Source organism: Coffea arabica, chromosome 9e (genome assembly GCF_036785885.1).
Source record: "Coffea arabica cultivar ET-39 chromosome 9e, Coffea Arabica ET-39 HiFi, whole genome shotgun sequence".
Lineage (NCBI taxonomy): Eukaryota > Viridiplantae > Streptophyta > Magnoliopsida > Gentianales > Rubiaceae > Coffea > Coffea arabica.
In genome coordinates, this window is record NC_092327.1 from 32,660,959 (window position 1) to 32,687,780 (window position 26,822).

At 36.8% G+C, this 26,822-nt stretch overlaps 1 protein-coding gene and 1 pseudogene across 1 annotated transcript; one reads left to right on the forward strand and one right to left on the reverse strand.

Moving 5' to 3' along the window:
• Positions 1-128: 128 nt before the first annotated feature.
• Positions 129-2,530, forward strand: LOC113709852 (beta-amyrin 28-monooxygenase-like; annotated as a pseudogene).
• A 1,641-nt stretch (positions 2,531-4,171) lies between these two features.
• On the reverse strand, positions 4,172-20,976 carry LOC113709851 (cytochrome b561 and DOMON domain-containing protein At4g17280-like). Its single transcript, XM_027232704.2, has 4 exons — positions 20,369-20,976; positions 16,586-16,599; positions 4,893-5,452; positions 4,172-4,714 (listed from the first exon to the last, which is right to left on the reverse strand). The coding sequence occupies exons 1-4, from the start codon at positions 20,974-20,976 to the stop codon at positions 4,172-4,174; spliced, it is 1,725 nt and encodes a 574-aa protein (XP_027088505.2).
• Positions 20,977-26,822: the final 5,846 nt, after the last annotated feature.

Sequence of the window (26,822 nt, forward strand, 5' to 3'; positions counted from 1 at the left end):
AACCATTAGTACTTAAGATCCTCATCTATATAAATCTCCATTTCCAGTTCTACCTGACTCATCAGTTCAATTACTTGTGTCGAAAATCACTGTGATATTATCTAAAGAAAGAAAAATCATCATTGGCCATGGATATCCTTGTTCTATCACTGTCCTTGGTAATTGTATTTTTTTCCAGCTTTGTTGCTGTTGTCTTCAGATGGAAATATGATGATGATGGCAAGAGAAAACTCCCACCTGGAAGCTTTGGTTGGCCGATTATCGGCGAATCGATTGAGTTCTTGTTTTGTAAACCTGAGAAGTTTGTTGGAGATAGGATGAAGAAATACTCTCCTGACATCTTCAAGACTAAAATTCTTGGAGAGAAAACTGCAGTCATTTGCGGCCCTAATGGCCACAAATTCCTCTTTGCTAATGAGCAAAAACTCTTCACTGAATTTAGGCCACATCCCATGCAAAGGCTCTTCCGCTCATACGAATCCAAAGCTCCTCCTCCTCCTCCAGCAGCTGATCATATGCTGCGGGATGAAGTCAAGGCCATTAGACAGCCAGGTTTTCTAAAGCCAGAAGCATTGGCTAGATTCTTGTGAAAAATGGATTCCATTTCTCACCAACTTTTGGTGGATCATTGGGAAGGGAAGGAAGAAGTGGAGGCTTATCCTCTCGTGAAAATTATTACTCTGACGCTTTCTTGCAAGTTCATTTTGGGAACCGATAATCCTGAGAGAATTGCAAGGCTGGTGAGCGATTTTGATGATGCTACTCTAGGGATGCATTCAATTATGTTGAATGTTCCCGGGACGATCTTTTACAAGGCGAATAAAGCTGCAGCAGCTATCAGGAAGGAGCTGCTTCTTGTGATCAAGGAGAAGGAAGCTGCATTGGCTACTGGAGAACCATTGCATGATATCTTGTCTCACATGATTGTTATCACTGATCCTAGTGGAAAACATATGCCCGAAGCTGAGATTGCTGATAAGATGATGGGGTTGATTGTTGCAGGATATAGTACAGTTGCCACTGCTATTACTTTCATGATGAAATATGTTGGAGAAAGACCAGATATCTATGACAAAATTAGGGCAGGTAAATATTCTTCTTAATTTAAATCTTTCTCAACTTATAATTTAAGTTATGTTGTTTTTTTATTGGAAATTAATGGAGAAGGAAATCAAATGTCCTTCTAATATAAGGGCTAATTATTTCAAGAATTTTGATCATGTCCAATACGAGGCGAGCTTAATTTACTGAACCTTTCACCCTTTCCTAGCGAAATAGAAAAGATTTAAGGGCTTTTGACACTGTCATACGGCTAATAAGGGAAATTTGGTTGATCTTAACTATATTTTTCTAATTTTGACTAATACATTGATACCCAATTACCACTCGAAAATCAAGAAATCCTTCTTAAACAGGGAGTGATGGAAATAGAAAAGATTGGGTGTTTGTTTTTTTAAATTATGTTTCTAATTTTTATCTGTGCATAGGTGCCAATACAAAATATATGGCCTTCTACATATTATGGAAAGAGAATTGGTGTTGTAGATAAGCTTCTCAATTTAAGGTTTTGGAATGGAAAAAATTACACGATAGAACTAATCTTTTCATTTTCCACTTAGAAACTTTTAGTAGTACCTAGAACTCATCTTTCTGTTCTTTAGAACTTTTTACGATGGTTCTTTTACTTGAGGTTTACCAATTTTTTCAATTCCTTGTAGAGCATATGGAAATAGCAGCGTCCAAGAAGGAAGGAGAATTGCTGGAATGGGAAGACATGCACAAAATGAAGTACTCTTGGAATGTGATTTGTGAGACAATGAGACTTAATCCACCTTTTCAAGGAACTTTTAGAGAAGTCTTGACTGATTTCACCTATGCTGGTTACACTATTCCAAAGGGGTGGAAGGTATAAGCAATTTTCCTATTAACATACAAATACATTGTCCTTTATATTTATAGATTCATTTAGAATCTTAGGATAACAAAATTGTTAAAGTACATACGAAGGGGTGGAAGGTATAAGCAATTTTCCTGTCAACACACAAATACATAGTCATTTATATTTATAGATTCACTTAGAATATTAGGATAACAAAATTGTTGAAGTACCTACATAAATCCAAAATAACATTGCAAATTGTAATTCTTCAATTATAGATCATCTATGTTCTCATTTCTTTTATTGGTCTCTCTCTCTCTCTATCTCTTTTTTTTTTTTTTATATTTTTTATTGCTCTATAGTTATATTGGACAGTGAGACACAAACATGAATCCTGCATATTTCAAGAACCCTAGGGAATTTGATCCCCCAAGGTATGAAGAAGGGCCTGCTCCATACACAAATGTTCCATTTGGTGGTGGACCTAGAACGTGCCCTGGAAAAGAATATGCTCGTTTAGCAGTACTTGCTTTCCTCCACAATATGGTGAAGAAATATAAATGGGAAGTTTTATTCCCTGATGAGAGGGTTATTGGTGATATGATTCCTACCCCAGAAAGAGGACTCCCTCAGCGACAGTATCAACTCTAAAAATTTATTTCAAAAGTCCTCCATTTTGTCTAAGGAGATGATTTTTTTTCCTTGCTATCAGTTCAATAAGAATTTAATTAGATCTTACTCAGTCAATGTTCGATAATCATTTTTCTTGGATGCCATATGCCACAGAGGCAATGGAACATACTTGGTTGTAATTATTTGTAATTGAAGATCTTAATTAATACCTCGTTTTAAAGCATTCAAGATCCTGATTCATTTACTTTTTAATGGTAGTAGTAAAACATCTTTTGGAAATAACATGTAGAGCATGCAACATAATGTTGATAGATATTTATATTAGAAATTGTGATTTAGGGCTGACCAAATTGGAGTAAACCTTATTTAGTGAAGAGTGACCCTCTTTTATTTTTTTTAATAGCAAATCTGCTATACAGGGCTGGAATGCCAGTTCAAATTTTATTAATTGAATTAAAAATTATATATGGAGGAGGATATGAAGCCTTATCTCAAAGATTACAAAGAGTGATTGTCAATAACAACTGTTTTGTTAATATATATACCTTAGTTTTTGCAAAACTTCTCTTAGGGTTTGATATAGTTAATTAGTTCTTTTTTTCCTAGTTTAGTAGATGATATAAATCTTCCACAACTTTAATGTAATGCGACATCTAGTACTCTAAAACATTGATTATTAATAGCTAGAATGTATTAATATAATACTCTATGTTAAGACTCGATAATGGGCAGAAACCCTATATAAAAGCAGGTGAAAGAAGGGCTGCTTAATTTCACTGTTTCGTGTGAAGCAATTACACTGATATTTCAGAATCCATTTTTTATCATCTGTTTTTCAAGCTAAGTTCATCCTATATTTACTTCCTGCATGTCTTCTTGGTTTTCTCTATTTCCATTTCCCTGAGAATAAAATCTTAGTTTGTTTCTTGGAAACTCGTGGGTTTCTTTTCTTTTTAAGAGAACATAAGATTCTTGATTTTAGGATTGGTTGCATGGAAAATTAGGGCCTAATATTGTGGTTCGCATTAGAAGGGGATTGGCAACATCCAATTGCATGTGATGACCCTCGTTTTATTGGGAGAGTTGACAATCGTTGTAATTTTCCTTGTCAGGACATAGAATTTGGTGGTTTTCGAGGCTAATAATAAGCAAACCGTGAGCAAATTTCTGTCATCAGTTCCTCCCTTGTTCTAATGCATCGATAAAAGCATCCCTTTTTTAGATGAGGATTCGAAGCTACTGTATTTTTTAAAGAAATTGCATGTCGTTTAGAATTTGCTGTCTGTCAATATTTCTAGGTTTCTGCAAATAACGAAGTGTGTCATCATACACCATGGCTTTTCTCCAAACGCGTATTGATCAGAAATAAGACTATCGAAAGAAGACACAGAGATAAGAGATTTGAACCACGAAAAAAAAAAAACATAAATCCGCAGATGCCATTCAAGAAACAATAATACCTAGATGTGGGCACTGCCTTAGCGTGGAGTTCTAAAATTCTAGTCCTATTAAATCATAGACTCATCTTAATTAAAACCTCTGCTGTCGAGTTAGAAAATATACTTGCAGTGCATAAATAGGTACCGACCAAGAACGACCGAAAAGCAAAACACTAAATGAAAGAGTTGTATAGGGAGGAATAAATCTAAAGTTGGTAAACTAGACTGTCTCATTGGTGCCGTGGGACGACCTGTCAGCACCTGCAGATCTCTTTCTCCTCTTCAGGAACCATACAATTACTTCCAAGAGAAGGGCAAGGGATGCCAGGGTAACCAAGATGCCAATGTATGCTCTTTTCCATATCTTCGCCGGGCTCAGGATATCCAATCCTTTGAAAATGTTGGCAATGCTGATGCCGAGAATTCCGTATCCGACCAAGTAGTGGTAGTAATTCCAGTAGCTTCTCCACTTGTGATCCTTCTTCGGCCTTATAAACAAAGCACTCACCTGAACCAATGCCAGGGTAAAGACAGCAATGCCAAGGCCCCTGTGGACTGCGTACGCGACTCCTGGAGACTGGCTCCCCAGGTGGAGGCCAGTGCCAAATCCGGCCACGCCAAGGATAAAGGCCGATAATTGGCACGTAACATGAAGGTAAAACCAAGCAGGGTCCGCCAAAGGAAATTCCTTAACGTATCTTGCGATTATAGCCCCCAGAGGCATCAGAATTCCCCAACTAACCGCGTTTAGCACCCCATGAATCTGAACATATCAAAAAGTGGATTGGGTAAGCAATATCATGATTAACTTTTTCTTCACAAATAACATGCTAAATAGATTCAAGGAACATCTATCTATCTATGAGCCTTTTTTTTAGGGGAAAGAAAAGATATACAATCACAAACTCAAGAAAGAAAGGGAAAAAGATTAAAGGACTTACATTCTTAGACTTGAGTTTTGAACTTGAGGCTCCTGCTGTGGTCTTAGATTCTCCAGAAAGTAGGTTGAGAGTTCCCATGGATTGGACATTAGGACCAGTGGTGGGATGCATTCCAGGGCTGTCGTTTGAGAGTGGACCTTCTTGCCACACCTGGTTCAGGGTAGAGCTCGAATTCTGCAGCTTCAAGGTAGCAAAAATAATCATCTCATTATTCGAATAAATAGCAGATAAATCCGAAACTGGGAAGCTCAAATCTCCTTCTTGTAATCTCGTCTGGTAACCCTTTATAGGCGAAGTGTAGGCTCTCATGGTTCCATCAGATTTTTGGAAAGCCACGAGTGATTGTGATCCCACCATGCCTTGAGAAGTTGGATTGATAGCCCAAGAAACCCATCTTGATGATGATGTCCCCATGCACCTAAATGCAATCTCAAGACTCTGGGAAGATGGGCTGTACGTCCAATGAAGATAGGAGTTCAAATATGGAAGATCGCTGCAGGTACTGAAAACTTTATTGCCAGCAAATTTGTACTTAGAACATGATTGTGCAGAAGTTGACGACATAAAGAGAGCAAACAGGACGCCAACAATCACCATGCATCTTCTTGTTGCACCCATCTTTGTCAATTAGCCTGTTGATCAGAAAGATAATTAGCGGAAGAAATATAACTAGCGCTTGTGTTGGAGGGAAGGGAAGATTGAAGAGAAAGACTTCGAAGAGGGAGTCTTAATATCGGAGACTAGTGGGGCAAGAGTAATTAGTCAGTTTGGTTATAGGGGTTTGCAATTGAAAAGTAAAAAGGGTTCCAAGTTTTGTTGGAGATGAAGCACCTGTCAAAGATCATCAAAGTCATTCGTATTATATGCACTTCAACTAGTATACTTTGATTTATGTTTCAACAAACTACCCCTCTCAACCCTAAATATCCCTAACTTCAACTACAATCGTACTACAAATATATTAGTATAACTTAATGCTACAATATACTAATGATAAAATCCAAACTGAGAAGCAAGGCGGAAGAAGATTGAAGATTTGAAGAATAGAGAGATTACCTGAATGAATTTGTGGGTTAGAACTCTTCAAAAGTGCAGAGGCTCCCGTAGCTATAATCTTAGATGTCGAAGAGGGCCTCTTATATAGAGTGCCAAGTTCCTTGACCGTGTTGGAAAAGGAAATACCAATGTTTAGGAGTTTTATTATAAGTCTATAACGTTCTTAATTCGGATTATGGTTACATTTATTTTTTTTCCTCACCGAATCAGTCTAAGATTGGGAAATCGATCTAATGGTTTCCTTTTCCAAATGCAATTGATACACCTTTTGGTTAGAGATTTAGGTAACTACTTGTTATTGCAATAAAATTCTTGCAAGACCGTGCAATAAAATTCTTGTAGGACTAGGAAAAAACTAGGCAAAACACTAAACTTTCTTCTTTCCTAACCACTGGGATTATTTTCCTACACGTGGAAGAAAATTTACGTGCTTAATATTATTGAATAATAACAATAATAATGATTCACCTGCGGAAGCTAGAGTTGAGTTCAATTCCTGCATTTGGGGCATTGATTTCTCGACTGACTCACTAATTAAATTAATTCACTAGCAGAACGTGAAAGGCTTCATGGAATCCACCTCAAGTCTGATGCACTTCATCACAGCTTAATTGGACGTACACACAATATTATGCTTCTTTCTGCATAATGAGATTTGCATGAGGAAACCTCCCCCCCCCCCCCCCCCAACCATACAGTTCCGTGTATTTGCACCCCTCTTTTTTTTTTTTTTTGGAGGGGGGGGGACATGGAAGATTTACACATTTCCGGCCATGCTCTTGGACCAAAAGACTTTTTTTCCCTAAAATTTAAACCAAAGTCTTTAAAAACGGCTTGAGAAAAATACCAACAAAAAAGGAAAAAAAAAGGTTTTTTTTTTTGTCGAGAAATATAAGTATTTTATTAATTTTTAGAAAATTTTGACAGAGTATCCCCTTATAAATGGACTAAACTCCCTGCCAACAAACCCAAATTGAAGAAAAATATCACAAGGCAGGCAGGTTACATAATGATCCAGAATTATCCAATGAATTGATCTATGTTTTGAAACTTGGATCGGGCAATGACTCGGACAAAGTCAAGGGTCAGGGGTCAGTGAATTCGATCGGTGTGGGACCCATTTAAGAACTGGATGATGTCATAAATATATTTTATTTTAAAAATTAATATACTATGTAAAATTTTGAAAAGCACATTTGATGTTTCTAAAATATTTTATAAGAAAATATAAATAAAGCAATATAATATAGTAGCAATCTATACAATTTAATATATATTCAACAAGTTTGGAATTAAATTGGAGGGCCTATTTGAAAAATAATAGTAGAATTTAGGACAAAGTTATAAATTATAAAATGTTTCTAGGTGTATTAATAGTTTTCTAACACTAGAGGTCACATCATAAAATCAATAAAACTTTGAAACCCCAAAAGTGATTTGAATTCAATGGTGTGACCTGCGGGCCCTTAGAGTTGGACTACATATCAATATGGAAAAAAAGTTCCAGTAGCCCTCAAACTATTAATCGGGAGAATTTTTGGCTCCCAAAGAATTAAAAATGAACTTTTGGCTCCCGATCTATTCAAAGTACAAAAATTAGACCTTCTGTCAAATTTAGCAGTTAATACTGACGGAAACTACGACAACGTGAGACACACGCCGAAATACAAAGGGCATTTTTGTCCATGATGAACTGTGTTCCACTCGGTAAAATGGGACTTCTTCCTCAACAAAGAGTTGAACGAAGAAAAACTCCATTGCAGCCAAAGAGGTTGCCCAACTGGAAGCATGCGAGAAAGCAACAATCCGTCTTTCCCATTATGTAGGTGTGAGAAAGTGACGAGGGTCATAACTTCATGGACCTCAAGGAATCCTGGGCAGAGATTTGCGGTGTGCGCGGATGGTGACTGCAGATTTTGGCAGTGGATCGGCAAAGACATGTGCAGTCGGTCAACGAAGATCATACCTGGCCTTTTGAAAAGAATTAATGTAGCTGAACAACAAAGAGATAGGTACGAAGAAGATGTAAGAAGACAAGAAAGGAAAGTCGCAAAGTTGAAGGTCAAAGTGAAAGAACTAGAAAAAGAAATCCGTAGCAAGATATGGGTGAACAAGTGTCTAGTGAGATTGCTTTTGTTAACATGGATGCTTACAACTGTAATCTTAGTTAGTTGGGGAAAAAAAATGGAAATCCCATAGTTTTTAGGCAAATAGAAGGAGCAGTATGAAGATGAATCAAGTGGATCCATGTTATGATTTTTCTACTCTGTAATGATTGTATCCGTAGAAAGGCAATGAAATCTAAGTTTTTATTTGTTGAATCAAAAAATCAGGCATGCTTTGGTGGAAAAAATCAACCTATATTTGCAAAGGGCTTTATTGTTTGGTTGAGACTGTTGTAGTTTATTTCGTGTACATTTATTGTTGAAGTACAATTCCATTAACTAAATATTCTAACTAGACAAAGACATGGAAAAGTGCAAAAATGGGGTAAGCAAACATAAAGACCATTATATTCTACTGACCCTGTATACATAATACTGCTGTCAATGGTCTACAAAAAATAGCCAAAATACAAAACATAATCACAACTGACAAACAGTTGATTGGAATTCATCCACTAACATCCAACAAGATTGGAGATTGTAAGACAAAAAACAGTTGGCAAAAAATATGCTGTGGTCCCTCTTCCATCAGCTTTTGACTGTTGCCTCTCTTCCATCAGCTCTTTCCCATCCCATTTCTTTTTTAGTTTGTCTTTCTCTCCCTCTACCTCTTCCACTCCACTTCCCTCTCCAAGAACCAACTGTGAGAACGGTGGCTTCTTACCTAAACATGCATAGTTAGCATTTATGGCTCTCTTTTCTGCATCAGTGAGTGGCTTCCTAGTTGAAGTTTTCCTACTATGGGTTGTTAGACATGTTCACTCACTCGGGTGTAGAGTAGATGTTTGTTGCTGTTGTTGGGGTAGTTAAATGTCTCGCTGTGGTTGCTGGTGCCTGGATGAGCATGGACTTGATATGGCTGTTGCAGGCCTTGTTGTGGCTGCTGATGCACAGCTTCATGAACCTGCTGTTGGTGTATCCTTGTTGACTGTTCTACCTGCAAAGTTTCATAAACTATGTTAGCTGCTAATCAGGAAAAAGTAAAAGTCAACCTTGTTTGGTTGTACTTACTATTTGTCTCCTCTTTCTTGCACTTGATTGCTGCTTCACAGGTTCAGTTGAAGCTTTTTGCTGGCAATGTTCATTTGTTGGCTGCTTGCGTGTTGCTGCATTATGACCAACCTCCCCACATTTTCGACAATGAATGATGATCCTTCTTCTTAGTCTTCTATCGTGACTTTTGCCTTTAGTTGTGTCCCTTCTCCTAGCTTTTCTCGGCCTTCCAGGTTGAGCTTCTAATACCGGGGGCTCCAATTTAGGCATTGTTGATGGGGGCCAATGATCCTCACTACTAATTGGTTGCAACACATTTTGATAAAGCTTCAGGAATAGCCCCCTACTATAACAAACATTCAAGTACTCTCGTGGGTCTTCATTCCTCAAAAGAATGGCAGCAATGGCGTGACAACATGGAATGCCACTAACCTCTTATAACCTGCAAGTGCAATTCCTTTTCTCCATATCTACAGCAAATTGGGCCCTTCTCGATCCTTTTACCTAGTAGCCATGTAGTGCATTCCAGATAGACATCCACTGACTTGTAATTTTGACCCTATTTTCAATAATTTCGTTGATTAGAGGTCCAGTTGGGCTATTATATCTTTCCATTGCTGATTTTCTCTTCTGGATCCTGTCCATAACGTACTCCCTAATCATTTCCAGCATTGTTATAATAGGCTGGTCTCTAGCCTCAAGAATATGTGCATTAAAAGACTCACACAAGTTGTTGACCAGCATGTCACTCTTTGTATGACTTGGAAAGAAGGCCTTGCACCAATGCCGAGGAGCTGGAGTATTTTTCACCCACTGATATGCCTCATTATCAAAATCCTTGAGTTCAACCATTGCTTTATTGTAGAGTTCCTCTGTTGTATAATTGGTAATGTTCCATAGCCTATCCTTAAGTGCCAATCCTGGATGCTTCTTCTTGAAGTTTCGATACATGTGCTGGACACAATACCTATGCTCACAATTTGGAAAAACTTCAACTAATGCTCTATCCAACCGCTGTAAAGGAAGAAACAAAGTATCAGTGGTTGTTACTATGTATATATATACACACATATATGCATATGCATATATTATTTCAAGTGTATATGTATACACCTTTTGTTGGTCAAAAATAAAGGTATAATGAAATTAATTTTCAATTTCCAAATCATCACTAAGGTATTTCAAGAACCACGCCCATTGCTCTGTAACTTTCCTCTCTACAACTGCTTAGGCAATAGGCCACCATCCATTATTAGGGTCAGCAGCAATGGCAGTCAATAACTGCCCTTTATAAGTCCCCTTCAAATGGCACCTATCTAATCCTATTATTGGCCTACAATTATCCTTAAATCCTTTCTTCAATGGTCCTAAACAGCAGTATATTCTCATAAATTTTGGATTGTCCCCAGACCCTCTAAATAGAGTAAGCATCACCTCCATTGTGCTCCCATCATGAGTTTTTTTTTTTTTTAATCTTAGTACAGTACTCCCAAATTCTCTTATACGGATGCTCAACTGGTCCCTTTATCATTTCAAGTGCCAGTTTTCTTGCTTTGGCTGCTATCCATTTAGAAATTTGAGGTTGGTACTCCTCATTCACAGTTTGCCTGATCTCTCTAACTGGGATTCGAGAGTTCGACCGGATCCTCTCCATGTACCTGTCAGACAACCACTTAGCCTTTAGGTTTTTATTTTTCTAGGCGTGATTGCAATTTTCATGCTTGTCATGCATGCTCTTGACTACTAAATCATTCGTGCCAAGTGCTTTTTCAATTGAGGCAAACACAAACCATTGGCATGGGGCTTTGCACTTGGCTCTCACGCTTTTACTCTCATTCCTCTTGGTGTATACTGGCCTCCTTATTTTAATACCATATTCTTGAATAGCTGCCTTAAACTGGGCACTTGAGCCAAATTTCATACCCAACTCAAATATGGTATCAATCTTGAACTTCTCCCTCGAAAAATCTTTGTATCTCCTTTGAAATTGGTCACCATATTCTTGTTCTTCTGATGAGCCACCATCACTACTAAGGTGGGCTAGGATTATGTCTTCACCCAATAGATCCGATTCTGGTTGACTTTTAGTTGTTTGCTGCTGTGCTTGTACATTTTTCCTTCTCCTAACATGTTTTTTTTTTCTGTCCAAGTTGTTGTGCGTCATGATGTTGTGAAGAATATGTGCCTGTTGGTTCATCATTGGCTTGTGAATCAGGCTGCTGTGAAGCATTGATTATTGTTTCATGGTTGGAATGTATTTGTGTCTCATTAAACTACTGCTTTGAAGTTCCACCATCTGTTGTGTCTCATTAAATTAATTCACTAGCAGAACGTGAAAGGCTTCATGGAATCCACCTCAAGTCTGATGCACTTCATCACAGCTTAATTGGACGTACACACAATATTATGCTTCTTTCTGCATAATGAGATTTGCATGAGGAAACCTCCCCTCCCTCCCCCACCATGCATTTCCCGGTGTATTTGCACCCCTCTTTTTTTTTTTTGGGGGGGGGGAGACATGGAAGAGTTACACATTTCCGGCCATGCTCTTGGACAAAAAGACTTTTTTTTTTTTTCTGAAATTTAAACCAAAGTCTTTAAAAACAGCTTGAGAAAAAGACCAACAAAAAAGGAAAAAAAAGGTTGAATCATATATTGATCTATGTTTTGAAACTCAGATCGGGCAATGACTCAGACAAAGTCAGGGTTCAGGGATCAATGAATTCGACCAGTGCGAGACTCATTTAAGAACCGAATGATGTCATAAATATATTTTATTTTAAAAATTAATATACTATGTAAAATTTTGAAAAGCACATTTGATGTTTCTAAAATATTTTATAAGAAAATAAAAATAAAGCAATATAATCAAGTAGCAATCTATACAATTTAATATATATTCAACAAGTTTGGAATTAAATTGGAGGGCTTATTTGAAAAATAATAGTAGAATTTAGGACAAAAGTTATAAATTATAAAATGTTTCTAGGTGTATTAATAGTTTTCTAACACTAGAGGTCACATCATAAAATCAATAAAACTTTGAAACCCCAAAAGTGATTTGAATTCAATGGTGTGACCTGCGGGCCCTTAGAGTTGGACTACATATCAATATGGAAAAAAGTTTCAGTGACCCTCAAACTATTAATCGGGAGAACTTTTGGCTCCCAAAGAATTAAAAATGAACTTTTGACCCCCGATCTATTTAAAGTACAAAATATTAGACCTTCTATCAAATTTAGCAGTTAATACTGACGGAAACTACGACAACGTGAGACACACGCCGAAATACAAAGGGCATTTTTGTCCATGATGAACTGTGTTCCACTCGGTAAAATGGGACTTCTTCCTCAACAAAGAGTTGAACGAAGAAAAACTCCATTGCAGCCAAAGAGGTTGCCCAACTGGAAGCATGCGAGAAAGCAACAATCCGTCTTTCCCATTGTGTAGGTGTGAGAAAGTGACGAGGGTCATAACTTCATGGACCTCAAGGAATCCTGGGCAGAGATTTGCGGTGTGCGCGGATGGTAACTGCAGATTTTGGTAGTGGATCGACAAGGACATGTGCAGTCGGTCAACGGAGATCATACCTGGCCTTTTGAAAAGAATTAATGTAGCTGAACAACAAAGAGATAGGTACGAAGAAGATGTAAGAAGACAAGAAAGGAAAGTCGCAAAGTTGAAGGTCAAAGTGAAAGAACTAGAAAAAGAAATCCGTAGCAAGATGTGGGTGAACAAGTGTCTAGTGAGATTGCTTTTGTTAACATTGATGCTTACAACTGTAATCTTAGTTAGTTGGGGCAAAAAAAAAATGGAAATCCCATAGTTTTTAGGCAAATAGAAGGAGCAGTATGAAGATGAATCAAGTGGATCCATGTTATGATTTTTCTACTCTGTAATGATTGTATCCATAGAAAGGCAATGAAATCTAAGTTTTTATTTGTTGAATCAAAAAATCAGGCATGCTTTGGTGGAAAAAATCAGCCTATATTTGCAAAGGGCTTTATTGTTTGGTTGAGACTGTTGTAGTTTATTTCGTGTACATTTATTATTGATGTACAATTCCATTAACTAAATATTCTAACTAGACAAAGACATGGAAAAGTGCAAAAATGGGGTAAGCAAACATAAAGACCATTATACTCTACTGACCCTGTATACATAATACTGCTGTCAATGGTCTACAAAAAATAGCCAAAATACAAAACATAATCACCACTGACAAACAGTTGATTGGAATTCATCCACTAACATCCAACAAGATTGGAGATTGTAAGACAAAAAACAGTTGGCAAAAAATGTGCTGTGGTTCCTCTTCCATCAGCTTTTGACTGTTGCCCATCCTCCATCAGCTCTTGACTACTAAATCATTCGTGCCAAGTGCTTTTTCAATTGAGGCAAACACAAACCATTGGCATGGGGCTTTGCACTTGGCTCTCACCCTTTTACTCTCATTCCTCTTGATGTATACTGGCCTTCTTATTTTAATACCATATTCTTGAATAGCTGCCTTAAACTGGGCACTTGAGCCAAATTTCATACCCAACTCAAATATGGTATCAATCTTGAACTTCTCCATCGAAAAATCTTTGTATCTCCTTTGAAATTGGTCACCATCTTCTTGTTCTTCTGATGAGCCACCATCACTGCTAAGGTGGTCTAGGATTATGTCTTCATCTAATATATCCGATTCTGGTTGACTTTTGGTTGTTTGCTGCTGTGCTTGTACATTTCACCTTCTCCTAACATGTTTTTTTTTTCTGTCCAAGTTGATGTGCGTCATGATGTTGTGAAGAATATGTGCTTGTTGCTTCATCATTGGCTTGTGAATCAGGCTGCTGTGAAGCATTGATTATTGTTTCATGGTTGGAATGTATTTGTGTCTCATCAAACTACTGCTCTGAAGTTCCACCCTCTGTTGTCTCAAACATAAGACCATCCAGTAATGCCTCATCTCCATAGTAGTCACTAGTGCTAAACCTCTCAGAGTCATGGTCTAATTCTGATTCTTTAGCATCTTCCATATCTCCTTCCTCTTGAATAGGTTGTTGAGTGCTATGATGGCCAATAGGTTGCTGGATAGTAGAAGCTTCTACATTACTACGATGCTGGTCTGTTGGAGCAGAGGTAGTGGCCTGTTCTGGATCTAGTTCACCAGCAGGATGCTGGATGCTCTGCCCTTGTACACCACTATGAGGCTGTTTAGTTGAGACACTTTGATTCTGTTGCATATGCGGATTCTATTCATTGTGCTGAGTGTCTTTTGTACCACTACTTTCCTCAACAAACAGCCTCCTTTTGGAAACTTTGTCAGAATATGGTTCCCCTATTTCTCTTTAGGTTTAACGATCAACGGAGACCTAAAATGTTCAATTTCTTCAGGTGTCAGGTGGTTACAAAAGACCTCCATAACCTTAAACTTGTAAGCCCATTCCGAAAATTTATTAACATCCTCATCAGCGCATAACTCTCTTAAATTGTTGGATAGATCTTTGTTTGGTTCAAGATAGTAATACAGTATGGCAGCTCTACGATGTCCCAATTTTGCCACCATTTTATTCAGTTCAAGAATAGACATTCTCTTGGCGTCGCAAAGATCTATATGATCTACATCTCCATCAACATACCATACATATTGTCCCCAATTAATTCTCCCCCATGATGCAAATGAATAGTAAACCATTCAGAATCAGCCTCTGCAACAATAATTTTAGCCTCAGGTAAACACAATGCTTAAAATAGGAAGAATAAATTATCACACAAATTATGAGTCACGTAAATTATCACACAAATTAGGCCAAATAAATACTCCAAACCCATATACTTATCAAAGTTTCAACCATCAATAAACTACTATTTCAGCAGCCTCTTTTTGTTGGACATAGTCAATAGATAGAAAACAATGTAGGACCACACCTGCTTATATAAATTTCTACGGAAGATATCAACATATAGGACCACCAATCTTCCCGACAACACCATTTTTCAAATACCCTCTTTTTAAACATTATTGTCAGTGTTTTGACGCTTTCATATGCAAAGACATATTTTTAAAACGGAAATTGATCAAAAATAGGGCTGGACAACTTACCGAAAACAAGAAATGGATCGAAGTACACGTCTGGCTTTCTTATTTGCCACTCCATTTCGCATCAACGTCTACTTCCACGGTGTTGATAGTCGGGAAGTTACAACAGTCGCCGATAATGGTAGAGAGAGGGAGAGATAGTGGTAAAAGTAAACGATTTGGTCAAAATCATTTTTTACTCTATTTTACCGAGTGGAACACAGCTCCTCGTGGACAAAAATGCCCTTCGTATTTTGGCGTGCATCTCATGTGGTCGTAGTTTCCGTCGGTAGTAACTGTTGAATTTGACAGAAGGTCTAACATTTTGTACTTTGGATAGATTGGGGGCCAAAAGTTCACTTTTAATTGTTTGGGGACTAAAAGTTCACCCGACTAATAGTTTTAGGGCCACTGAGACTTTTTTCCCTATCAATATCATATGTACTGCAATCTTGCTCTGGTGAATAGTGATTGAATTCCTACATTTTCTCCTCGTTTCTCTCTTTATCTATCTACCTCCTTTCTGCCCTTATTTTTTTGTTTCTTTTGTTTTTTCCCCCTTTTTTACTTCTAAATCTTTGCATCTTGTTCTTGTTCATTATAAGAAATCATCAACTTTTATTCTTCCTCTTATCCTTTCTTCTCAAGCCACAATTTTCTTCTTCTGTTTCTTTCGTTTTCCCCTTTTTTTTACTCTAAATCTTTGCATCTTTTTCTCTATTCACTACAAGAAATCGTCAACTTTTATTCTTCATGTTCATTTTCCCTGTACTTCTCTTCTTTTTTTCCTCAATTCATTTAATCTTAATTTTAGATCATTCAATATTGTGTTGGAAGAGCCATATGTGGCAGTAGGAGTGGATCTGCACTCAAGCATTGAAGTCTATGCTAAAAATTTTGGGAGTAAAAATGTTTGAAATTGAATTTTGGAGAAAAAATCAAGTTTTCTCGATTGATCAGGGTTTTCAGTCAAACCCAATTTTTGATCGGGTCCTTGTCACCTGGGTTTTTGAACAAACTCAGACTGGACATGTATCCAGTTCCCGGTTCAATCGGTTGAACCAGCCAGTCTTGTCCGAGTTTAAAAACATGGATATTGATCATTGCCTGATGATTGGGGAGTAGATCAAACAATTCAACTGAAAGCTTAGAGAAGGTTAAACCAAGTAATGGGGGTTTAAACAGTTAAAAGGCACCATCATCTTCAAAGTCAATTCAGTAAACAAATAAATTTTTAAAAAATGTTAGCTTCTTCACTTTTCGTGTATTGCAAAGAAGAATTGGAACTGTAAAAGAACTTGGGAGAATACACGGATTACTTATTCCCAACAGTCCGAACCACCACACTTTGAAGATTGACTCAGGTGAATCTTTACACAATAACTGATGAACTGGTAACAACTCTTTCTTAAGATTACCTGGACAACTATAGGATTGTAGTGGTAGTAAATTGGATTAGGTTTCTTATGATAGAGTTCTGCTATAACACCCATGACCCACCCTGCCTAGTCAAACCAAACCCATCTCTTACCACGATGGCTCAAACGAGTCCCCCTCCTCCCTGTGTATTTTCAAAATCATATGGAGTACAAGAAAGACTATCCTAGCCCTGTTTGAATTTGATCAAATACCTCAGTTTTTTTGGCGGATCATAGCAATTTCTCTTAGGATTTGATATAGTTAATTAGTTCTTTTTTTTCCTAGTTTAGTGACAAATGTGTATTTTACCTAATAGTTTGTGTATATTTTAGTTCATTTGTAATTAATTTTGAACTCCTAAGACGATGTGAGTGACTATTTGGATAATATTTGATGTCCTTGAATAACTTTGAAAAGACTTATGAATTCGTCCCTTTTACTTGTTAATATTTATCATATTTTGGTAGGGATGAAGAAACAAGAACAATCCGGGGCCGTTTACAAAAATTCATCGCTGGATTGGATGAGAATATCTGGGGTTGGATGCTGAATTTCGATCTGGATACCAAACCAGATACTCGTCACAAGGTTTTGCAAGAGTAAGAGTATTGAATAGTATACGATGCTGGATAGATGGAGTAAAGCTGGATAAGTGCTAGATATTCGTCAGAGAGTTTTCAAAAATGGGCATTCAGAAGTATATGGTATCAGATAGTGAAATTCGTTTCAGATACTGCATTGGATATTTGAGTAGGAAAATTTTACAACATTTCAACTCTCTCTCCCATGACAGCTATGATGTTTTGGCAGCTACTTTTTGGGTCCAAAACATCCACTTTGTCATCTTTTTATCAACTTTATGTCATTCACTTGTAACTTTTTGTCTCTTCAAGACCAAAGGAAGATTTTTGTGAAAGATTCAAGAGATTTTAAGATTCTACATAGATGAGCTTTTAGTTTTAACAGGAAGCTTTTTAGTTTCTAGTTAGTTTAGAGAGAGAGCTTTGGAGAAAAAAAGAAAGACACAAACCCTCAATTAATATACCTTTCTCCATTTTTTTCTTGTTTTAGTGTAGGATATTCTAGTTTGTGTTCATCCATTCTTGTATTAGCTCAACATGGAGGCTGAAGGAAATGAAGATGGAGAGGTTTAAGAAACTCTAGTGATAAGGGTTTTTCTTATCTCCACCTTTTCATCTTTGTATTGGATGCTAAGTTTTGTTAATGTAAATTTTGGATATTATGTTTGTGATGTTGTTTTAAAGTTTTTGCCTTGGGTATTTGATTAAACTATCTATATTTGCCATGTGTTGATTTCTTGGCTATTTTGGACTATTATCTTGATTAAGTTATTTAGTAGTTTTGCTCTCATAATCATGATTAACTGGCCATTAATTGTGATAATCTCAAGGTGTTGGATTTGCAAGGAAAGTTGAAATTTGACACTAGTTCTTAGAAGTGATAAATCTTGAAAGTACACTCACAAAAATAGAGTTACACCTTTGTGACTTGTTTTCTAGTAATTTTATAGAAATAAATGAGTTTATAGTTAATTTTATAACCACGAAAGTAGGTATATAGATTAGCTATATATATAGTTGGTACACCAGCAAAAGTGGCTATCACGTACATAAAGAAATTACACCGTAACTTAGTCGAGATTTTAGTATTGATTTAGTCAAAAAATTGCGCGGCATGAGTATATTGGGTTTCCATTACTCTGGGAGCTTTCATTTGTATTTTTCTGCCAATTATAGTTTAGATTTATTAATTCTAATTTGTTGATAGTTTAAATAATAGAGAAGTTTTAGCTGTGCCAGTATTTGATCCCAATTATTTTATACTCACTCACGACCCGTATACTTGCGAAAATCGTGTGTGGGGTAATTTAGAAATTATAAACTTAAAATTTGATTGTGAATTTAGATTTATAATATTATATGCATACCCCGTCCACGTCAAGTAGATAACATTGATGTAATAGCTAGAATGTATTAATATAATACTCTATGTAATGCGACATTTAGTACTCTAAAACATTGATTATTAATAGCTAGAATGTATTAATATAATACTCTATGTTAAGACTCGATAATGGGCAGACTATTGAAAGTAAAACCCTATATACAAGCAGGTGAAAGAAGGGCTGCTTAATTTCATTGTTTCGTGTGAAGCAATTACACTGATATTTCAGAATCCATTTTTTATCATCTATTTTTGAAGCTAAGTTCATCCTATATTTACTTCCTGCATGTCTTCTTGGTTTTCTCTATTTTCATTTCCCTGAGAATAAAATCTTAGTTTGTTCCTTGGAAACTCTTGTGGGTTTCTTATCTTTTTAAGAGAACATAAGATTCTTGATTTTAGCATTGGCTGCATGGAAAATTAGGGCCTAATATTGTGGTTCGCATTAGAAGGTGATTGGCAACATCCAATTGCATGTGATGACCCTCGTTTTATTGGGAGAGTTGACAATCGTTGTTATTTTCCTTGTCCGGACATAGAATTTGGTGGTTTTCGAGGCTAATAATAAGCAAACCGTGAGCAAATTTCTGTCATCAGTTCCTCCCTTGTTCTAATGCATCGATAAAAGCATCCTTTTTTTAGATAAGGATTCGAAGCTACTGTACTTTTTAAGGAAATTGCATATCGATTAGAATTTGCTGTCTGTCAATATTTCTAGGTCTCTGCAAATAATGAAGTGTCATCATACACCATGGCTTTCGTCCAAACACCTATTGATCGGAAATAAGACTGACCATGGAAAGAAAACACAAAGACCAAAGATTTTAACCATGGGAAAAAAAAACATAAATCCCCAGATGCCATTCAAGAAACAATAGTACCTACATATGGGCACAGCATTAGCGTGGAGTTCTAAAATTTTAGTACTATTAAATCATAGACTCAGCTTAATTAAATCCTCTGCTGCTGAGTTGGAAAATATACTTGCAGTGCATAAATAGGTACGACCAAGAACGACCGAAAAGCAAAACACTACATGAAAGAGTTGTATAGGGAGGAATAAATCTAAAGTTGGTAAACTAGACTGTCTCATTGGTGCCGTGGGACGACCTGTCAGCACCTGCAGATCTCTTTCTCCTCTTCAGGAACCATACAATTACTTCCAAGAGAAGGGCAAGGGATGCCAGGGTAACCAAGATGCCAATGTATGCTCTTTTCCATATCTTCGCCGGGCTCAGGATATCCAATCCTTTGAAAATGTTGGCAATGCTGATGCCGAGAATTCCGTATCCGACCAAGTAGTGTTAGTAATTCCAGTAGCTTCTCCACTTGTGATCCTTCTTCGGCCTTATAAACAAAGCACTCACCTGAACCAATGCCAGGGTAAAGACAGCAATGCCAAGGCCCCTGTGGACTGCGTACGTGACTCCTGGAGACTGGCTCCCCAGGTGGAGGCCAGTGCCAAATCCGGCCACGCCAAGGATGAAGGCCGATAATTGGCACGTAACATGAAGGTAAAACCAAGCAGGGTCCGCCAAAGGAAATTCCTTAACGTATCTTGCGATTATAGCCCCCAGAGGCATCAGAATTCCCCAACTAACCGCGTTTAGCACCCCATGAATCTGAACATATCAAAAAGCGAATTGGGTAAGCAATATCATGATTAACTTTTTCTTTACAAATAACATGCTAAATAGATTCAAGGAACTTCTATCTATCTATGAGCCTTTTTTTTTAGGGGAAAGAAAAGATATACAATCACAAACTCAAGAAAGAAAGGGAAAAAGATTAAAGGACTTGCATTCTTAGACTTGAGTTTTGAACTTGAGGCTCCTGCTGTGGTCTTAGATTCTCCAGAAAGTAGGTTGAGAGTTCCCATGGATTGGACATTATGACCAGTGGTGGGATGCATTCCAGGGCTGTCGTATGAGAGTGGACCTTCTTGCCACACCTGGTTCAGAGTAGAGCTCGAATTCTGCAGCTTCAAGGTAGCAAAAATAATCATCTCATTATTCAAATAAATAGCAGATAAATCCGAAACTGGGAAGCTCAAATCTCCTTCTTGTAATCTCGTCTGGTAACCCTTTATAGGCGAAGTGTAGGCTCTCATGGTTCCATCAGATTTTTGGAAAGCCACGAGTGCTTGTGATCCCACCATGCCTTGAGAAGTTGGATTGATAGCCCAAGAAACCCATCTTGATGATGATGTCCCCATGCACCTAAATGCAATCTCAAGACTCTGGGAAGATGGGCTGTACATCCAATGAAGATTGGAGTTCAAATATGGAAGATCGCTGCAGGTACTGAAAACTTTATTGCCAGCAAATTTGTACTTAGAACATGATTGTGCAGAAGTTGACGACAAAAAGAGAGCAAACAGGACGCCAACAATCACCATGCATCTTCTTGTTGCACCCATCTTTGTCAATTAGCCTGTTGATCAGAAAGATAATTAGTGCAAGAAATATAACTAGTGCTTGTGTTGGAGAGAAGGGAAGATTGAAGAGAAAGACTTCGAAGAGGGAGTCTTGATATCGGAGACTAGTGGGGCAAGAGTAGTTAGTCAGTTTGGTTAGGGGTTTGCAATTGAAAAGTAAAAAGGGTTCCAAGTTTTGTTGGAGATGGAGCACCTGTCAAAGATCATCAAAGTCATTCGTATTATATGCACTTCAACTAGTATACTTTGATTTATGTTCAACAAACTGCCCCTTTCAACCCTAATTAACCTTAACTTCAGCTACAATCGTACTACAAATATATTAGTATAACTTAATGCTACATTATACTAATGATAAAATCCAAACTGAGAAGCTAGGCGGAAGAAGGTTGAAGATTTGAAGAATAGAGAGATTACCTGAATGAATTTGTGGGTTAGAACTCTTCTAAAGTGCAGAGGGCTCCCGTAGCTATAATCTTAGATGTCGAAGAGGGCCTCTTATATAGAGTGCCAAGTTCTTTGACCGTGTTGGAAAAGGTAATACCAATTTTTAGGAGTTTTACTATAAGTCTATAACTTTATTAATTCGGATTATGGTTACATTTATTTTTTTTCCTCACCGAATCAGTCTAAGATTGGGAAATCAATCTAATGGTTTCCTTTTCCCTTGCGTTAATATTGGAAATGCAATTAATACACCTTTTGGTTAGAGATTTAGGTAACTACTTGTTATTGCAATAAAATTCTTGTAAGACCGTGCAATAAAATTCTTGTAGGACTGGGAAAAATACTAGGCAAAGCACTAAACTTTATTCTTTCCTAACCACTGGGATTATTTTCCTACACGTGGAAGAAAATTTACGTGCTTAATATTATTGAATAATAACAATAATAATGATCCACCTGCGGAAGCTAGAGTTGAGTTCAATTCCTGCATTTGGGGCATTGATTTCTCGACTGACTCACTAATTAAATTAATTCACTAGCAGAACGTGAAAGGCTTCATGGAATCCACCTCAAGTCTGATGCACTTCATCACAGCTTAATTGGACGTACGCACAATATTATGCTTCTTTCTGCAGAATGAGATTTGCATGAGGAAACCTTCGCCCCCTCCTTTTTATACATTTCCCTTTGTATTTACACTCCTCTTTTTTTTTTTTTTTGGTGGGGGGGCGGGGGGCATGGAAAGCTTACACATTTCTGTCCATGCTCTTGGACAAAAAGACATATTTCTTTTTCTAAAATTTAAGCCGAAGTGTATAAAAAAAGCTTGAGGAAAAGATCAACAAAAAAGGAAAAAAAAAAGGGTTGAATCATATATTGATCATTGCCTGTTGATTGGGGAGTAGATCAAACAATTCAACTAAAAGCTTAGAGAAGGTCAAACCAAGTAATGGGGGTTTAAACAGTTTAAAGCCACCGTCATCTTCAAAGTCAATTTAGTAAATAAATAAATTAAAAAAAGTGTTAGCTCCTTTATTTTTCGTCCATTGCGAAGAAGAACTGGAACTGTAAAAGAACTTGGGAGAATACACAGATTACCTTATTCCCAACAGTTCGAACCACCACACTTTGAAGTTTGACTCAGGTGAATCTTTACACAATAACCGATGAACTAGTAACAACTCTTTCTTAAGATTACCTAGACAACTATAGGATTGTAGTGGCAGTAAATTGGATTAGGTTTCTTATGATAGAGTTCTGCTGTAACACCCATGACCTACCCTGCCTGGTCAAACCAAACCCATCTTTTACCACCCTGGCTCCATCGAGTCCCCCTAAGTGTATTTTCAAAATCATATGGAGCACAACAAAGACTATCGCAGCCCTATCCAAATTTGATCAAATACCTTAGTTTTTTTTTGGCGAATCATAGCAATTTGTCTTAGGGTTTGATATAGTTAATTAGTTCTTTTTTTCCCCTAGTTTAGTAGTGACAAGTGTCTATTTGACCTAATAGTTTGTTTATATTTTAGTTCATTTTGTTATTAATTTTGAATTCCTAAAACAACATGAGTGACTATTTTGACAATATTTGATGTCCTTGAATAACTTTGAAAAGACTTATGAATTCTTCCCTTTTTATTTGTTAATGTTTATCATATTTTGGTAGAGATGAAGGAGTAAGAACAATCCAAAGCTGTTTACAAAAAGTCATCACTGGATTGGATGAGAATATCCGGGGCTAGATGGTGAATTTCGAACCAGATATCAAACCAAATACTCGTCAAAAGATTTTGCAAGAATAAGAGTGTTAAACAGTATACAATGCCGGATTGATGGAGTCAAGCCAGATAAGCGCCAAATACTAGTTAGAGAGTTTTCAGAAATGGGCGTTTAGCAGTATATGGTACCAGATAGTGAAATTCGCTTCAAATACCGTGTTGGATACTTGAGCGGAAAAATTTTACATGTTACGCAACTTGCACAATTTGCAGCTAACTTTCAACTATCTCTCCCATGACAGCTATGACGTTTTGGCAATTACTTTTTGGGCCCAAAACATCAACTTTTATTATCTTTTTATCAATTTTATGTCATTCACTTGTAAATTTTTGTCTCTTCAAGACCAAATGAAGATTTTTGTGGAAGATTCAAGAGATTTTAAGCTAATAAATAGAGGAGCATTTAGTTTTAGCAGGAAGATTTTTAGTTTCTAGTTAGTTTAGAGAGAGAGAGAGCTTTAAAGAAAAGAAGGAAGACCAAGGGGATTGACAAACCATCAATTAATATAGCTTTCTTCAGTTTTTTCTTGTTTTAGTGTAGGATATTCTAGTTTGTATTCATCCACTCTTGTATTAGTTCAACAAGGAGGCCGAGAGAGATGAAAATGGAGAGGTTTAAGAAACTCTAGTGATAAGGGTTTTTCTTCTCTCTATGTTTTTATCTTTGTATTGGATTCTAAATTTTGTTAATATAAATTTTGGATATTATGGCTGTGATGTTGTTTTAAAATTTATGCTTTGGGTATTTGATTAAACTATCTATACTTGCTATGTGTTGATTTCTTAGTTATTTTGGACTGTTATCTTGATTAAGTTATTTAACAGTTTTGCTCTTATAATCATGATTAACTGGCCATTAATTGTGATAATCTCAAGGTGTTGGATTGAAATTTGACACTAGTTCTTAGAAGTGCTAAACCTAGGGAGTACACTCATAAAAGTAGAGGTGTACATTTGTGACTTGTTTTCTAATAATTTCATAGAAGTAAATGAGATTATAGTTGATTTTATAACCATGAAAGTATGTATAGATTAGTTATAGATATAGTTGGTAGACCAGCGAAAGTGGGTATCACGTACATAAAAAAATTACACCATAATTTAGTCGAGATTTTAATATTGATTTAGTCAGAAAGTTGTGCTAGCATGAGTACATAGGGTTTCCATTACTCGTGGAGCTTTCATTTGTATTTTTCTGCCCATTAGTAGTTTACTTTTATTAATTCTAATTTGTTGATAGTCCAAATAATAGAGAAGTTTTAGTAGTGTCGTTAGCTTTCTGTCTTCCCCATGGGTTTGACCCTAATTACCCTATATTTGCTCACAACCTGTATATTTGCGAAAAATCATGTGTGGTATAGTTTAGGAAATTATAAATTTAAAACTTGATTGTGTATTTTGATAAGTGAATATTTCATATATGTTTCATATGGTTACATGCAAGTTTTTGGCATGTTTTTAGAGGTTCATAGCCATGTTTAAGCCCTTTTTGGTGAAAATTTCTTCAAGTAGTACTTAGTGAATTAAATGTGCAAAATGAGTGGATTAATGCATAAATATGTGATATTTTGTAGGTTATTGGTGCATGAAACACTCGCTTAAGTTGAAGAAGATGCAATGCATTTCTTGGAGAATAACGTATAAGTGAAACAAGAAGAGAAAGTTGCACGAAACGGAAGAGAATTAAGGGTGGCAATGGGGTGGGTTGGGCCGGGGGACCCCTCCTCCACCCCCCGCCCAGTTGCCTATTAATTCCTCCCGCCCCGCCCTGTCCCCCGCTTCCCCCGCAGGGGCACTCGTGAGGTTAAAAAAATTTGTTATATAATTTCATTATGAGTAAATTTTGGCAAATAATCAAGTATTAAAATATCAACACATCACCAAATTATTATTTATTGTAACTTCACAATTGAAACTCATAAAAATAATTAAATAAAAGTTATTTGAATACAATCTAATATGATAAAACAAATATAACTAAAATAATCAAGTTTTCACTTTTGATACAAATACAATCTGTGACGCCCCGAAAAGTATGAGTGTGAGAACCCGAAAAGTTTCTAATTTTCTAGGGTTTATTTTATTTAAACGCCCGCCTTTTCTACATTTTCTTGATTAGAAAAATTCCCCAGATAAAGTTTATGAGCAAAAATAGTTTTAAAATGATTTTTCTAGTATTGGAGAGTTTTTGAGAAATTAAGAATAGATAATGGACGTGGGACCTACGAGTGCGAAAGTTCGGAAAAATTCGGCCAATAAGGTTAAGTTCCGGATATTGAGTGAAATTTATCGGGTGTTAAGAGATAAGTAGAGGAGGTGATTTGATTGATGTGAGAGAGACTTAAAGGATAGAAATGCATTTAATAGAGTGCCAAGTGGCACTTTCTCATTGGTTGGACTTTTTTTTTGACTTTTTACCCTTAAGTTAAATATCTCAAAATTGACTAAAAATCACCATTTTTCACTCCTTGGTGGCCGACTCTCTTAAGCTCAAGAAGGAAGAAGATTTCTCCAATTTTCAAGCTTCCATTTAGCTCAATCTTCCAAACCAATTGCATCAACTAGTTTCTACTCCATAAAATTCTTCCATTTGGTGCTAGTGAGTGTTTTGGTGAAGTTTTTTGGAGAAGCTAAGGTGTTCTACAACTTTCCCTCTCTTGTTTATTAGGTGAGTGGTCTATGAACCTTCCCCTACACTTAATGAAGCTTGAGTTGTGCTTAGTGGAAGCTAAAGTGTTGAATTTTGTGACTTAATTCTTGTTTTTGGATGAAATGGTGAAGTTTACAATTTATTGGTGATTTTTCTGGTTTCATATGATCATGTTGTTGTGGTTATTTATGATGGTTGGTATTGAGGGGTAATGACTCTAGTGGATGTAAATGATTGGTAATTGCAACCAATTTTGGGTTTGGAAGAAATCTGGAAAATTAGGGTTCTTGGTTCTTCATTCTGTCCGAAATTTTTGGTCCTAGATAGAGGCCGAATTAGCCTTGGCTCAAAACATGAAAGTTGTAGGTATTGATGTTTTAAAGGATCCTGTAAAATTTGAGGTCATTTGGAGTAGTGTAGAGTGAGATATGTCGTTTTTACTGTTGCTGTTCTGGGTCATCAGAATGTGCGAACTGCGATTGTAATCGTCTGTTTTGACTGGAATTGCTTTGGATTTGGGTGTTGAGGTCTTCTGATGAAATGTATCTTGATGTCCTAGCTACCATATGCCTTTGGAATTTCTGCATTTGGACCTGTTTAGACTGAGTTGTACTGATTACAGCCTAGTGTGATTTGTAAACCTGCAATTACGGTTCTGGTTTGGTATTCTGCATTTTTGACTTAGTTGTGCTGGGATTTGGACTGAGTGACCTTCTACATTGTTATAGCCCTGGTTCTTAGCTTCGAAATGGTGGGTCTTACACCCTAATCCGATAATCGTAGTGCAAGTTGTGCCATTACCGCAAAGTGACGTCCAAAACTGTTTTTCTGGTTTGTGCTAAACCTTCATTTTCGGACTTTTCCCTAGCTTGACTTGTACTAGTACTACTTGGAGCTTGCTGAATGGCTATGGGATGAACTTGTTGTTGTTGTGTGTGTACCTTTGCGAC

Coding starts and splice junctions, on each gene's coding strand:
- LOC113709851 (XM_027232704.2), bottom strand. CDS start 20,976: ATGGGTGCAACAAGAAGATGCATGGTGATTGTTGGCGTCCTGTTTGCT. Junction 4,715..4,892: donor CAAAACTCAAGTCTAAGAAT/GTAAGTCCTTTA, acceptor TGATATGTTCAG/ATTCATGGGGTGCTAAACGC.